This window comes from Pyxicephalus adspersus, chromosome 7 (assembly GCF_032062135.1).
Source record: "Pyxicephalus adspersus chromosome 7, UCB_Pads_2.0, whole genome shotgun sequence".
Taxonomy (NCBI): Eukaryota; Metazoa; Chordata; class Amphibia; order Anura; family Pyxicephalidae; genus Pyxicephalus; species Pyxicephalus adspersus.
Window position 1 is genome coordinate 41,376,132 of NC_092864.1, and position 16,775 is coordinate 41,392,906.

The following is a 16,775-nucleotide window of genomic DNA, read 5'->3' on the forward strand; positions in this document are numbered from 1 at the left end:
GAACAGGTATATAGATAGGGCATCTTGTAATTTACTGCATCCATTGATTCCTCCTTTTGTGCTTTTGTGCTTCCAATGCATTACAGAAAACTGAAAATGTGAATTTGATTGGCTGTATTGGGTTGTGAGAATGCAATACTCATTGTGGACAATGACAGCACTGTATAAAGCATCATAAATCTGCCCTTCCTTTGGTAAGACTTTATTCTGACACAAATACATCAATAACTACATAGTGTAAGCTCTTTGCTGGAACAATACCACATCAGTGATTTAATATATGTACTACTTTATAGCCACAGAAACGAGGTAAATTCATTTCAATCATCGTAGTAAAAGTATGTAATATATACATGTTCAAGCTTCTGTCCATAATCCCAAAGTGCAATTTAATTTCACTTTGTCAAGACCTGCAGAATATGTGAAAGGATCACAGCAAGGATTAAAGCTGCCAGAATTTAAGAAAAAAATACAAATAAAACCAATCCAAATTCATTACTGATGAACAGATACATCTGAGTATATAGCTTATAGGGGCTTATATATGAAAACAATGGAATCAGGCATATAGAAGTGTCACTTCTATAGAAAATCAGCAGAAAATAAAACCATATAAATATTCTTGTTAACATACCATAAGCCTTAAACTGACACTAATAATTACTCAATATGAAAGCTGTGTAGAAACGGGGACGTTGTTTTTCCCCTTCTATTCCCCCCATTCCCTTTTTCGTCAAATTACTTTTACTCCTTCCCTTGTTCCCCCTGTTGATTTATGTCTGACATGTGGAATTGTTTAGGTTTTTGATCTCATATAAGATTTAAATAACTCTTAATAAAATAAAAGATCTATTTAAATAAAATGTACATAGTAATGTGTTTCTGTTCCACTGTTCTAATATATAGCGTCATATTTGGGTCACACAGTCACTAGAAAAGCTACTTTATCATAAAAAGTGTAATTAAATAAGATAGCACACATGATATTGAGACATTGGTGGATTTTATGGTTTTTGTGCAGCTTCCTTAGGATGAGGAGATGTGTAATAATATCATCCTGTGCTGGCATCCAAGCAAAGAAAGGAGATGGAAGCCAGCATTGAGGAGCCTTATGCAGTGTTCTCCCCGGCCCCTTTTATCTGGGCATACCACCAAGCTTTTTTCAGTAACCACCTGGCTGTTTTTTGGGTGGTCCACAAATTTGGATCACAATACAGGGGCCTCCACTTGCCTGCAGCTTCTTCCAACCCAGCTTAGAAACACTTCTGGGCAGAACACTTAAGAAACGTTGAGTCTTGACCCAAATGGAAATAAGGGCTGCTTAATATTAAACAAATACACAGCTTATTTGATGAATGATACCATTCCTATGTATTGTAACTGGTCAGGAATTTATTTATGCCGAACTGTAAACCTACTGACAGGCCCACTTCAAAATTCACAGAACCTTTACTCCTATCCACTGTTTCTCTAGGACAGCTTATAAAATAACCGCTGTCATTTCATGGGTTTCTTTAGTCAAAAGCTTCACTTTTGATATCTCCCTTTTGGTATTTTTGGTATCTCTACCAAATGTTCTACTATTTTTGGTATGATATCACTATTAATATTTTTCTTTCCACTGTAGAGCATTTGACAGCTAATAGTAAAAACTAAACGCATACATCAGCATTAACACTTTTTGACAGGCAGAGTAAAAAAACAACTAGTTGAGCTCTTAATACTCTACCACACCCACCAAGAGTCAGAAAATGTACTGAAATGTATTGTCTTTAAAGGTGTCACACTAACTGCACCATACCTTATAATTCCACATGACATTTCAGCAAAGTTTTACCTGTTGTAGTAGGTGTGTCTGTCAGCAGAAATAGTCATCCTGAATAAAGCCTTAGAGTGATCTCCATGAATTCCTCACATGTTACAATATATAGCAATAGCTTTTTTCAAAAAAATGTATAATTAAATAGTGGAACTAAACCCAAAAATTAAAACACTATATTCAGACAGGTCATTTATTGCAGAAGGGATGGATGATGTCCCTGCAATAAAATAACCTTACCTGCCTGATGACGTAACTTCCATACAGGTGATCGGGAGTTCATTCAGTCCCGGCACTCCCGGGGAAACCCAGATGTGCCGAGTAGTATCTACGCTAAGTGATGCACATACGCAGTTTAGTAAATTCTAACAGAGAGAAAAGAGGACAGTGATCAGGCACGTAAGAATCCATGTTACAGAAGGGGCATCAATGGTCCTGTCTGATCCCAAATATTGAAAGCAAACACTTTAGTTCTGCTCTACAGTAAAAGGAAGTTACTTTGTCAAGGCTGAGATGAAGTCACCTATCTGCTTAGGCAGAAGAAAACATTTTCACCATTTTTTCAATGCACTGATAAGACCACAGCATGCGTACATAGGCAGGAAGTGGGTGCAAAGTGCAAATTTGAAACCAGCATTTATTATATACTGCATACATACTGTATATGATACACAAGTTTTTATTAAACTGAATGTCATCTAGTTAGTTTTTTACTTCTTTTTTAAAAGCTGGTTTCCAGGTTTCCCCTATCCCTTGTCCTCTAGCTGATAGCTGGCCTTCCATATCAAAAATAAAATGTCCTTTTTGTTTACCTAAACTAGCAGTCCAAAAATCCTCTCTTTTTGTTACAGGAGGTGTACTCCTTCTTTGGGTGCCCGTGACACCAGAAGAAAGATTTTGAAGTAGTGTTGTCAGCACAGGAGCATTGTTGGGGACCTACTGGCATGGGCACATCATTCCACTGAATGAAGAATCAATGCTCATGAAGGGCCCAAATGGTGGATTTAGGTAGTATATTTCACTTAAAAGGCCATTTAAGATATGTTAGAGGGGGCTGGTGGTTTGGAGGGCATGGAGAATAATGCCATTTGCAGATCAGATCTAGCCCCCCCCCCCTTTCCTTGGTCCTAGATAAAGTTTAATCCTGGATGGCTGACAGGTTTCAGAAACTCAACCTGGATAAAAGAGATTTATTCATTATCCTTATTTACCTTTAAATACACCTCTTGATATCTTTTAAATGGTTAATAACGCAGTTATTTGGCCCTCCCTACATGTTGTCTTGGTGTCACCTTTGATTTTGCACTTTCCTCCACTCCCCACATTCAGAACATCTCTAGATCCTGCCAATTCCACCTTTACAACATCTCTAAAATACGCCCCTACCTGTCCACAGAGACCACCAAACCCTTGGTAAATGCTCCTATTATCTCTCAGCTGGACTACTTCAACATCGTTTTCTCTGGCATCACTCTCTCTCCTCTACAATCTTATCAATGCTAAATCTAGATTGATCCAACCTTCCCACCAATCCAGATCTGCTTCTCCTTGGTTAACTTCTACACTGGATTTAAATCCACCTCAGAATCAAATTTAAACTTCTGTGATTTGCTCTTTATTCACTCCACAGCTCTTTCCCACCAAAAATTTACTCCTGGCTCCCCTGTCCACTTCTCCAATTACCTATTATGACGCCCTCCCCAGTGGTTGGACTAAATCATCACCCTTCAAGTCCAAGTCAAGTCCCAAGTCATTGACACCAAGTCCCAAGTCAAGTCTCAAGTCACCAAGAATTCTTCCAAGTGGAGTCCCAAGTCAAGTCACTTTATTTATCAAATATTTGAAAGTCGCACTTAGTCTGTTATAATGCCTTCCTAGCCGCATTCCTTACATTCCCAGTCCACTAAGTTGGGCTTTCTGACAGCTGAAGGGGAAGGGGAGGAAGGCAATGAGGCTTCTGTAACACTGCTTTCCTCCCCGCCCCTTCAGCGGTCAGAAGAGAAACCCAAAGACTTAGAGGGCGGAAAAGAAAGTGGTGTTACAGAAGACTCACTGCAAGTCGAGTTGCAAGTCGCTGGACAAAACACCCAAGTCGAGTCGCAAGTCGTTTATTAGGTGACTTAAGTCAGACTCAAGTCTAAGTTGCGCGACTCAAGTTCCAACATCTGTTCCTCCTTCATAACCTCATTATATAGACAGCTCCAAACTTCCCTAGAGCTGCCTACTCTCTAGAACTCCCTTCCTCACATATTAGGCTAGCTTCTACCTTCCACACATTTAAAAAAAACCTTAAAACCAATCAACTTTGCCTGTTGTCTTAACTTACCTTAACCCATCACTACTTACCCACCATTCTCAATCCCCTCTCTTATTGTATACTACTTCCCCCACCTCTTAGATGGCAAACTCAATGGGGCAGGGTCTTCTTCTCCTCCTGTGTCATCGTTTGTTATTTGCATCTGTGCTCTTAATTATATACAATGCTGGGTAATGTATATATAAATAAAGTTTATAAATAATAATTATAATTTGCCTGGATGAGTTTTAAACATATAGTAATGATTACAACATTCATTAAATACCTAGACCAAAGCCGTCATATGTTTTCTTCACAGTCACTAAAGGTCTTTAAGTTCTTCAGTTTTAACAGTTTCCATAGTAGAAACCATAAAGCTTTAGAAATAGCATCTTTTGACTTACTATCTACACTTTCCAGTGTTTTCTCACTGCCTCTACAATCACCTTATCACCACCCAGTGCACAGTAACTGAACTGTAGACAAGGGTTCAGATAATGACATGTTATTAACACATACTAACTGTTAATGTTTAACTTCCCATCAGGTCTTTACTATAATTACAGTCTTTGCCTGTTTCATAAAACCTATTATGTATTTCTAAAGCACAAATGAACCATGCAAAGATAAAAAGAGCCTGTACTTAGGGATAATAAAATATACCTAGAAATAGACAGTTGCGTAAACAAGTGTTGAAAAATCTAGTACCAAAATTATGCCAATAGTAAAAAACATTTATTGATTTTTATATTATAAAGAAGTTTAAGCTCTGGACAATGAAGGGATTCTTTACAGTAAGGTCGATGAAAATGTGGAATAGGGAATGTTCCAGCAACTACTATAGATTGCTTTAAGAAAAAGCTGGATGTTTTTCTAGAAGCAAAGAATATAACTGGGTATTAAGGCTTTAAAGTAAAAATAACAGTTACTGTTAAACCAGGGAACATCGGATTGCCTCATGGAATCAGGAAGGAATCTTTTTCCCCTGTTGAAGCAAATTGTACCAGGGTTTTTTTGCCTTCCTCTGGATCAACTATGTCCATAGGGGTTTTATATCTGGGATATGTTTATTTCCCTAGTGGTTGAACTTGATGGACTTTATATCGTTTTTTCAACCTGACTAAATATGTACAGTTACTTCTAGTGATACCAATTTTTAGTAATCAATAAAAAATAGTTCAATGCAGAAGTGGGTATATTTCCAGTGTCTAATTTTGAGATGTTAGCAGATATAAGGAATGGCTAACTATTCCTGCAACAAACACAAAAAACAAATTGGCGTCACCATTCAAAATGAGTCCCTGCACAATATGCTTTTGCAGTAACGTGTGGCAAAAGTCTAATTTGCTTAAAACTTTCCATCATATAAAAATGTACAGACTTGTACTTCTCTATGAAACATGTTCAGTAAAGTAAATAATATGTATATCTTTACCCCGATAAATTCAACAAGGTACAAAACACATAGAAAAGTGTGATGCCGTTACACACACTATTGCAGTAATGGAAAATGCAGGCAAAAAGGTCCAGTGAACGAACAATTCTGGATTGTTACAAGCATGCATTGTCCGGGATAATTGTACAATACAAATTATAATGAAAAACTATGCAACCATTTGCAAATTGATAATACCAATATAGTTAATGCTGTTACCAAACCCAGCTATGAAAAAATATCATTTTCTTTAACTTCTAAATAATGTATAAACTGGAATTATACCTATATATGTCAAAATCCCCACATATGGAAAAGTTGCAGCTGTTTGGGCTGATAAGTAACTGCAGTTTATTGGCTCATGCAAAGCTCTCTTCTAGAGTACAAGGCTAAAGGTCGGAGGTTTACATAGTATGCCTCGTGCCAGATATATTACAGTTACAAGGCTCTAGTAGATTACAGTTTATAAATGTTTGCTGACCTCAGATGTGGGGAAATGGACGAATGACCAGACCTATGAGCAATTTGTCAAGAGGCAAAACAGTTACCTGGGATTCAAAAATGACAGAAGGCAAATATATGCTAACTGCTATGTTAGCATGTAGGTAATAAAGCTATTTAAGGTTATATATATGTCACAGCCCAGTATCCAGTTTGAATAAACAACAGTTTAGAAACGAGCAAACATTTTATATAGCCTGGGATTTCTGCATTGAAGTATATAGGAATGGCAAATTATTATATTAGTATTATTAATAAACAGGATTTATATAGCGCCAACATATTACGCAGCGCTGTACATTAAATAGGGATTAAAAGTGTGTTTTTCTTTAACCTCATTTAACATAAGCATGGTAGCAGGAAGGTTTTTGTTGCAGAAGGGATTACTATGGCTTTCTTCTGGAACACAAATTTCATTATAATGTACATCCTTGATATGCCTTGCTGCATGGATAAAATTAATGCATTCATGGGATGTTATGTGCCCAACCAAATAGATGTTGGCATTAGTGACAAAGATAACAGACGTTGCAACACTGAAGAAGAGTTGATGAAATTTACATCAAACTTAAAGCAGACCTATCACCACAATTTTTTCCTTAAATAAAGGGGTAGATAACCCTTTTGTATAAAGCAAAAATGTTTGTTTTTCTTTCCAAATACCTTTTTATTACCTGTCTGCCATGGAAGAAGAGACTGAATGGGAAGCCCTGTGATACCTATGTAACGTATCCCATAAGGCTTCTAGCTGTTTCTTTTTCTTTTTTTCTTTGCAGGGAAAAACCTCTTCTGTTCAACTGTTCTTCTCAACCCCCCGAAACTCCAACAGAGAATCACCCGACATGTATATAGCTTTAGTGTTTTGATTCAGTAACATGCACGTTTTAAACCATATCATTTTTTGCTTCTGTAAACTATCCTAGGAAATATTTCTGGTTTAGGTGGGGTGTGATTTGGCAGCACAGATTTCTATTTTCATAATAAATAAATATGTTTAAAGTATTTTAAAATATTTATCAAATAGTTAGCAAGGTTGAAAAAAAAGACATAAGTCCATCAAGTTCAACCACTAGATTGAATAAGTCTAATGTTTATGCAGGATAGCTGAATGGAAAGGTATAGATTCTAAATCTGTTTTTCCAACTAGGGAAATATTTTTTACATCACATTGAGATTCATGCAGGAAAAATAGGAATTTATTGTAACTTAGATTACACTGAGTTGTGCAGACAGATATTCATATGACAGAACTATTTTTAAAATTTTGTGATAACAAATATTTGAATAAAGTTCAAAACTCATTCTTGCACGGCCAAATGACACATAAAAAAACTGCAAAGCCACAGCACTCTTTGAACTTGGATCTTAGAGATTTATCACAATTAGTGAATAAATAGGCTTTGTACATACAATAATTTTCTTCTGCTGAAAATGATCTTTAAAAATTGCAAGCATTTTCAGAGACGCTAGAACAAGGAGCACTGTATGTAAAGCACTTTTCTCTTCTATGGATAAGGGAGGGCGAAGAACAAGTTAAGGGGGATCTTGTTGTGTACTTATCCATAGGAAACTACAACAGTCATGCCTGCTGGATTGTTCATTGATAATAATACCATATAATACAATAATACAATAAACAACATTGGGGAACTGCTATACATATGCCAGATTTTCATTCGGGACAATCATTCACCTACGGCAACAATCATTTAGCATATGAGTATAGCCTTAGACACAACAGTGAACCTTAATTCTAGCTGATACAATGTCTCATGCTTGGCATACATGTGATGATTAACAGTCAGAAAATTAATTGTTTCAATGTTCTTTAAGTGATCATTAAAATTGGTTTAATCTAAAAGAATTTTCCACAACAAACTCTTTTTTCAATAAACCAAAAAATGCATCAATCAAAATCATAATGAAGCCATCTATTACAGAAAGTTAAGGTTATTCCTTTGCCATTGATTACCAAAGCAGAATACTTTCATTCTTATTTCAAACCTTAATTCTAACTAAACTTTCTTTATTCTGCAAAAACTAGGAAAATGTTGGAACTTTTGTCACACCCTTTTTTGCAGTTTGATTTCCCAATGGCCAAGAATTAAGTCCCCAAGTCTGTGGAGCAGTGTTATGATCTGGGGTTGCTTCAGTTGGTCAGGTCTGGGTTTAGCAAAATTATGCACCTAAAAAAAATGAGGTCAGCTGACTACCCACATAGTACCAAATACCATAGTACCATACCAAATGACCAGGGTTTTCCATCAATGGATTTTTTTTCCCTAATAGCACAGGTAAATTCCAAGATGGCAATGCCAGGATACATAGGGCTCAGATTGTAAAAGAGTTGTTCAGAGACCATGAGACATCATTTTCACACATGGATTGGACCAGACCTTAACTCATTGAGAATCTGTAGGATGTGCTGAGAAAGTCTACACAGTGGTCCGATTTTCCCATCATCAATAATAATAATAATAATAATAATAATAATCAATACAAGATCATGACAAATATTAATACCTATCAAATAGGTACTATGGCCAATGCATGCTATAAATAAAGCTAAAAGTGGGCCAACAAAATATTTTGAATATATAGGCTCTGGTTTTACAAAACAGCCAGTATGAGAGCTATTGAAGTACAATGTTGCTAACCTGCATCATTTTACAAGGCCCATAGCTGACCACAAAAAACAAAGATAACGGCAGCTGAAGTTATATAGAGTTTGTACCATTTCTGCAAAAGTTGAGGACCACTACCTTCCTATGTCTGAGCCACCCTATTTGTTTTTGATCAAAACATGCATTCTTACTAGCCATAGCAGATTCTAGTTGGAAGAGAAGGTGCCAAGCTTTAATTACACATAAAAAACTCGAAAATGCTTAAAAAAATAACATGTTTATTTCAAAAATTGTTGGTTGGGAATCTGTATAAATTTGGCCTGTAAATCTAGTCCATACTCACCAATCAGGCCTGATATCAGGCTGAGAATACGTTTTGATTTTGTGTCATAAGAACGTAATTTCTGCAGAAGATTTTGTACAATGTACAGCCTGTAATTAACATGCTTTAGGATGATAAATTTCATTAGGGATTTCTGTTTGTGACCACCTTAACGCATCTATCTCCCACATCTATCTCCCACATACATCCTTGCAGCTCTATTTTCTGACCTTTTTTTAGATGCGCTCTCCAGTAAGAAGCTTAAACCAGGACTCAGAGTTCACTGGGCAGCAGCAGGTTTAATCTTGTGCAGCTCACCCGCTCCACAAGGCTTTAGACACACTGCAATCTTAATAATACATTCAATATTGAAATCACAGGCCTGGAAATATTTTTACGTTTCTTGAAAGGAATCCGGGAGAAGATCTGTTAGCAATGTTTGCATCAACTATACACTGCAAACATTGTGAACCTATGAACGCCAAGCTTAACACAATCAAGCCAGTAATGCCAGCCAGATTGTGCCAGTCTGCTCTGGCATATTACAATCTGTTTCTTCCAGGATATTTTTGCAGCAGTGAAAAGTGTAATGAAAGGTGCTTAAAAAAAATATTATGTCGCTGTCATTACAATCATCACATCAAACATAATTATTGTGTCTCTATTAGAAGGGTCATTTATACAAATAAATGTTGGGTTTGCAATAAACAGACATAGATCAGACTGAGAACAATGAGAAGATTGCCATGTCAGACTGTTCTACCTGGAGTGCTGAAATTCTATTCTGATGCCTAAAGCTACATACACACATGCAATATTTATCATTGGAAACGAACGACTAATGACCGATCGTTCGATAATCGTTAACAAAAAAAGTGCACAACAACTGACAAACAACGCCGACGAACGAGGATTGTTGCTGGAAATGAACAACAGTCCAAGCGGATCTGACTGAGTGACAATTGTTCGCAATCTTCTTTGTGTACGGTCGTTCAGTGATCGTGGATGGTTCTGCAGTACACTTTCTCCTTTACATGTCACTTCCTGCATTGTTCAAACGATTGTATCTATTGTATTGTAGCGTGTGTACACTATTGGAGGATTATATTTGAATGATCGTATTGTTACACCATGTACAGAATAGTGCACAATATGACTGTTCAAAATAATCGTGCATAATCGTTAGTCGTTTGTTTCTAACGATAATTATTGCAAGCGTGTACCTAGCTTAACCGCTTTCTGACTGGGGCCTAACCTTAACAACTCTGCTACCTACTAGGTGTTAGCATTAACATTTTGCTTTTTAGTGTCTAACCTTAACCTTCCTGCCTATTGCTGCACCTTAAGCATAAGATGACCTACCCAGAACCTAACCACTATCTTTCTTGATTAGAGCCTAAAACTAACCTTCCATTTAGGACAATTCCATAAGGGAACTAGTTTAACCAAACACCAGCATGGAGTTGCTGAACCCAGGAGGACTGCTATGCATGGAATCACTTCACTCCACAGGGAAAGGATGAGGCCCACTTACTGGGAGATTTTACAACTAGTTTGGGAATCTTTTAAGTGATCCTTTGTACATTTGACCACCTGAGATGCTTGTTATAGGTGGCTATGGGGCCACCTATAGCCTACTTTATGGCAACAATCCTGAAGGATGGCGAGAAGACCACTCTGAAATGGATCTTGTATGAAAAGCTTTCCTTTGCTGCCAACCCTTTCTCTCTGCCAAATAAAAACAATGAATAAAAACTGCAAAAAATACTTACCTTGTATCCTCACTATTATCTGCTTCTTCACCAATAATGTCACTGTGCATATTGCTGCCACATTGCAAAGTTAGTGAGTGTTCGAAATCCAGCAAGAATGTACTTCAATACAGTACAGGATTACATTCATATGGGAATTTTATAGAATTCAGCTTTCCTTGCAAGAAGTGAGATATAGCAACGTTGCCAGCACTTTTAGAATGTGGACAGAAGCTGATGTTTGGAGTAAATTTTGTAGTTTTTTTGCAGATTTTAAATGGATGTGGGAATTTGTCAACAAAGTGGAACCTGCATCACCACCCTCTAATGGGTACCTAAACACAAATGGCTACATCTATTGCATCTAAAATCACTGGCTTATCAGAGGTAAAAACATAGCAATCCAATTACTACGTTTTTCTAGCCCTACTTGCTATTTTCCCCAGGTTGAATTGGCCACACAGTCTAAGGATTACCCATAGACATTCGATCATTGTCCTGTCTGCCCAGATTGGAAAACTAATGAAGTTTCTGGCAACTTCATTAAAGATGCAGCATCTTTGTGGGGGGCACCTAAATACAATTGCTTATATCTAATAAAGTTAGAACTTCTGCCAGTATCTCCAACTTATTATTTATAAGTTATTTATGGTCTTTTACTGCTTAAAAGCAGACGCTCCCTTTTGCCCCACTGGAACTACTACCAAAGGTACATATACCATTACCATCAGTGGCTACCTGATGTGTATTGCTACTTTTAGGCCGATACACAGATTCACATTGCAAGATTTAAAACATAATAATAGCTGAATCAACATTATCTATGAGCATTTTACTACCTCCATGGACAGCTCCCTGGCCTGCTGATTACATTATTACCCATCAGCCCATCACAACTGTTTCTTTAAGGTAAGTGTCTGCTCAGTGCAAAAAACTCAATTACTATCAAAAACCATCCTGAATGTTTATTCCTCACCCATTTTACTGAATCATGGAACAATCACATCCTCACGGTATCTATGGCCAGCTTTAAAGGTTCACCTTAACAAAAAAATGTTGCATTCTTTTAAGTGTATGTAGTTAATACCCATAATAATACAATTTGGTGTCCAAATTCTTTTTTCCATGCCATTATTTATTTTTCCTCCACATGCGAGACAAGCTGTTCATTAGTTTCAGGTCATTGGCGACACAAACCATAAAAAGCCTGCAAAAGTTGCTTACAACCTTCATGCTTTGTTTTTTCCAAAAAGAAAGAAAAAACATTTTCAGTGACTACTTAATTATGCACTAGCTGGAATTATTCATGCCAAGGCTACCCATGCTGTCCACATGGTGACAATACTATTCATTCCGTAAAGAAATTGCGCAGCAGCATTGTCACCTTGTGGACTACACCCTGCTAAAGAAAAAGGAAAATCAAGGGTTCTACTGGTAAATAATACAACTTTCTTACAGAGGATTCACAAAATGGACATGGTATTGCTGCTTTATGTCATTTGTGACATCCCTATAGTTCCACATTAAGGTGTTCCATGTGCCTTATCTTTGAGCACAATTACAATGCAGTGTTTGATGAACATTGATGAATGTTATTTGGGAATGGAAAAATGCAAATGACTGGTGAAATTATTCAGTGTGCTTGCAACATGTCTCAAAAAAAAATCTTTGTTTAAAAACTGTTTACTAATCATGCAACTCAATTATTACATGCGGCACTCATATATAATTGCTCCTATCATGCCATATATGGCCACTCTTAAAGTTATCAGACTTTACAGCTCAGACAAATGGGATTTATTCCTTGGAAAACTAAATAGCTGAGTACACCAGGTAGGTCCAAAATGCTAGTGCATTACTCTTTGGGCTCTCTTTATAAAGCCGTGACATTCCCCTTAAACAGTCCCTAGTGGAAAATAAATTACTTCCATTGAAACACATGGACACACTCAGAATATGGAATAAACAAGAAAATAAAATAAAAGAGGGAATGGTGGATGCCAGGGAATCTATTCTATTAACCCTATTTACCATATTTATTCCATACTAATTCATGTGCAATATGCAGGAACTCAGCTCTATGAAGCATGGAACCCATTACTGCACCCTTAACACAATGTAGTATAGTGTAAATGAATCTCTACATAACAATAAAAAAAGATTGCACAAATGCAATTATTCACAATTAAAGATTGTTTTTATTACTGCATAAAGCAATACAACACATAAATAAAAAAATCAAACTAATGCAAACGCCACATGTTGCCTTAAAATTAGGAGTTGTATATGTAAGTACAGTGTGTGCATTAACTCCAAAGATAGCTACAGAAAGTTCCCCAATGTAGCTGATTAAAGGAGTGACTTGTGTCTGGATGGATTTTTCATCATTAGTGTTTCCCACCAAGATAATCAGCTGCTCAGGTCTCCATCCATAGGAACAACAAGGCGATTTGGAAACATACATCATTGTCTTCAAATATTCCTTTAGAACGATTGCTCAGAAACCAGACACATACCCAAGTTTCTGCAATCTAGTGTCTATGGGCATCTTACTTAGATGGGGAAATTGAAGTTTAGGATATTATTGCAAGATTAACAAGCTCAAATCTGATAAAGAGAAGCAATAGCTGGTGCATATTTGGTGTCTTAGAACAATTTGTATCGCATAATTTCAGTGCTCCTGTTTCATGAAACATGCCTTCCAGGAAACATCAATATAACAAGATCACAGAACTCACTAGTTAAATATTATTAAAGTTTATACGCAGCCAAAACTTTTTTGGTTCAAAAATTAGAAAGCTTTTCAAGTTTTTTTTTGTTGTCTGCATTCCCACGCAACAGATTTGGCTTCACTTTGTGTTCAGTGGCATTATAGGTCGGATAGGAGCGGAGTGTTAGCTATTTTTGCTGCCAGAGTAGCCAAAGAAGATTTCCCTATGGTTCCTTTTCAAAACAAGCATAGTTTTAAATGTTCCCAATTCTATCTAACACAAACAAAGTGTTATAACTGGAGGTGAATTTACCACAGGTGGCACAATGGTTGTGGGTAAAACACTTTGTGGATGGGTAAGTGGCCAATAATAGGGGTAACACAGTGGCTAAGTAGCTAAGGGCTATTTAGGACCTGCAGTAGGGTGTAAAATTCTGCCCCAGAATCAACTAACCTCTTTCTTTCAAGTAAATGGTTGGGAAGAAATTCTTGTAAGCAGGCACAATTCTCAAAAGGGACACGTCACCTTTGGCTGCACAGTTGTCTGATGATTTGCGCCGGGGCCGCAGCCACATACAAATCTAGTTACCCAATGTGCAATTTGCCACTTTGAACAAAAGTTAGTACTTTGCTGTGCACCAGTGGGCTGCGCAGTTTCATACAACGGGTGCGAAAAATCTCCAACACTCTATGGGTAGCACAGTAGTTTAATGGCCAGCAGTCTTCTCTTGATGTGCTAGAGAATTCATTATTTTGTACAGGACACAATTTGGATGTTTGTATTTACCCTGTGTGGGCTTCCTCAAATCCAAAAACTTACTAGTCCATTGGTTACCCTAAAAAAAAAAATCTTAGAATATGTTGAAAACATTACATTACTAGGATCCTATTAGAGGCAGTAAGCAATATGATTATAGACTAGGTAAAGGACAACAAATGATGGAACATTTCCAAACAATGGAATTCCAAAATCAAGATTTGTATCACACACTTGCTGCAAACTATGGCAGATTAATTATCAATTACTACAACACTAATACATATAAAGAGCAGCTGGTTATACATTACAACTCTATTCCTATATCTCCTTTTCTGCATTACAGCTGCAAGATTGTTGATCTGTAAACTTAGTACATAATAATAAAAATTACATTTCAAAGAACAATTATGTTCCAAGATAACAGAATGTTCATTAACGCGTGCTGATTATGAAGTACTCTATTGGACAGATAGTGAGTTGAAGGTACATTTAATGTTGATGTGTTTAAGGTGCATTTAAAGGAAAAAGCAATGGCAAAAGATAATGAACTGCATGTGAACTGTGCTCCCTGACAAAGGTTATTGAGAGATTAATCCGTTATGTGAAAATATACATAAAATGAAGGGCTGTGCCATACAGGTGATTTATAAGAAACATTGTTCCTTTCTATGATATAGATTGCTATTTTTTTAACAATTTAAAGGACATTCACTCAAAGATTGTAATTTAGCAGTGTGTTTTGGTTGGGGATTAGATCAAAAGTGACAATTGCTATTAAAGTAGAATTTAACTCATCTCAGTTCTCTTCAATGGCAGCATTGATACCTTTACCTATTCTTGTTTTATGGCATCAAAAGTCATCTTGACTGGCCAGGCTGTGATGACTCCCACACATGTACATGGGGTTCACCACGGGCTTATTCAAAGCGGCGGTGAGGTTGTGGTGCAATTATTGCGTCTTTACGCCGCATAGGGAGCTGCACAAAATCAAGCAACAGGCGTGAACCTGCCGTTAGGCTTTAGTTGGGCAGTATTTGACAGCAGAACCACTGTGATTCACCATTATTCCTAAGTACCCAAAGTGCCCTGGTTATCATCTAAATGAATTGAAGTAGCTGAAACAAGCTTCAGTGTTTGGTTGCTGTATAAGTTTTGAGATGCTTCATGCAGCGTCTCAGGGCAGTTTGCTGCTCCGACTGCATCCATACATTTCCAAACTCTTCTACAAATACTCACAAACACCTATCACAAAGGACACCAAATGCTCACAGCTGGCTAGCTTGTTAAATAAGGCACCTACCATTCATGTGAACAGTATTCCTGCACTGGGGTATGCTGAGAATGCATGAGCAGCTCAATGTACATTATAGCGAAGATTGCCACCAGACAGGTAAGTGTTTTATTGATCTGTTACAGTTTAAATGGGCATATGAGAATGGTAAAGAAACAGTCTTACACATGCTGCCTATTTCTCCAGAAAGAGAAATATTACAAATAAACTGACAGAAGAAAGAAAGTAACGGATAGATGAAGGAAAGAAAGTAAGAAAGAATGGGAAAAAAGAGAAGAAGATATGGAGAGAAAGAATTACTTTCAGGAGCTACTTGTATGAGAAAAAGTAGAAGGAATTAAGTGACAAGTAATAGAAAGTAAGAGATGGAGAGAGAGAGAGAAAGAAAAGAAATAGATTGTCACAGGTGCTGCAGATGGTACAGTTGATCAGCAGGGATAATCAGGGACATTTTCAGGGATGAATGTTCTCAATCTCAGGCTATGGGAATCAGGGACATCTGCTCAGTATGGTTATATAAGTGATAAATAAAGATGAATGGCCCCAGAGTACCATGACCCCCAACCTGTGCTAGGTAAAGTTTGGGGCAGATGGAAGGAGGTGGAAAGAGATGGAAGGAGATGGAAGGAGGTGGAAGCAGGGGGTCCCGGTACCTGTGCACAGGGTAGCAGCTCCCAGCAGAAGTATCAGCGCAGTGGCCCGGGGCAGGGGTAGGAGCCCGGCGGTCAGCATGCTGCACTCTCATCTGCAGGCTCTGTTCTGCCCCGGCTGGGTCCCCTCCAGCAGTGGATTCGCCTGGCTGGGGTTGAGGACTGAGTGAGCTCCCGGACACTTTGCGAGCTGTGATCCCCGGGACTCCGCCCCCGGCTGCTGTCACGTGGGAGCTGTCAGTGCTCAGCTGCCATCCACACACTGCCATGACAATTAATATTGCTACTACTATAATAATATTTACAGCGTTCCAGGTGATCAGTCACATGAATAAGCTTTCAAAAAGAAATTCAAAAAGGAGCCCTGTCTGTAGTCAGGGGGTAGGAAGGCTCCTAGCTGACTTCTTTAAACCTTGCCACCATTGCCCCAGGCTTTGCCATAGTATGTAAGACCACCACCAAAACTTTCTCCATATCTAAAAGTTCCAGCATTGCAAAAGTCAAACTCTTTGGATTGGGGCTCAGTACAGAAGTACCCCTTGTTCCCCACCCATGGCAGCCCCCAGTCTGCTTTGGCGCTAATACATCCAGGAAGTCCCTTGTCCGCTCTTACGCT

At 37.7% G+C, this 16,775-nt stretch overlaps 1 protein-coding gene across 1 annotated transcript in view; it reads right to left on the reverse strand.

Moving 5' to 3' along the window:
• Nucleotides 1-16,322, reverse strand: part of ACVR1C (activin A receptor type 1C) — a 53,319-nt gene extending 36,997 nt beyond the window's left edge. The window contains exon 1 of the mRNA XM_072418176.1: nucleotides 16,163-16,322. Within this exon, the coding sequence (XP_072274277.1) occupies nucleotides 16,163-16,241 (79 nt within the window). The 5' untranslated portion in view covers nucleotides 16,242-16,322. The remainder of the gene's footprint in view (nucleotides 1-16,162) is intronic.
• Nucleotides 16,323-16,775: the final 453 nt, after the last annotated feature.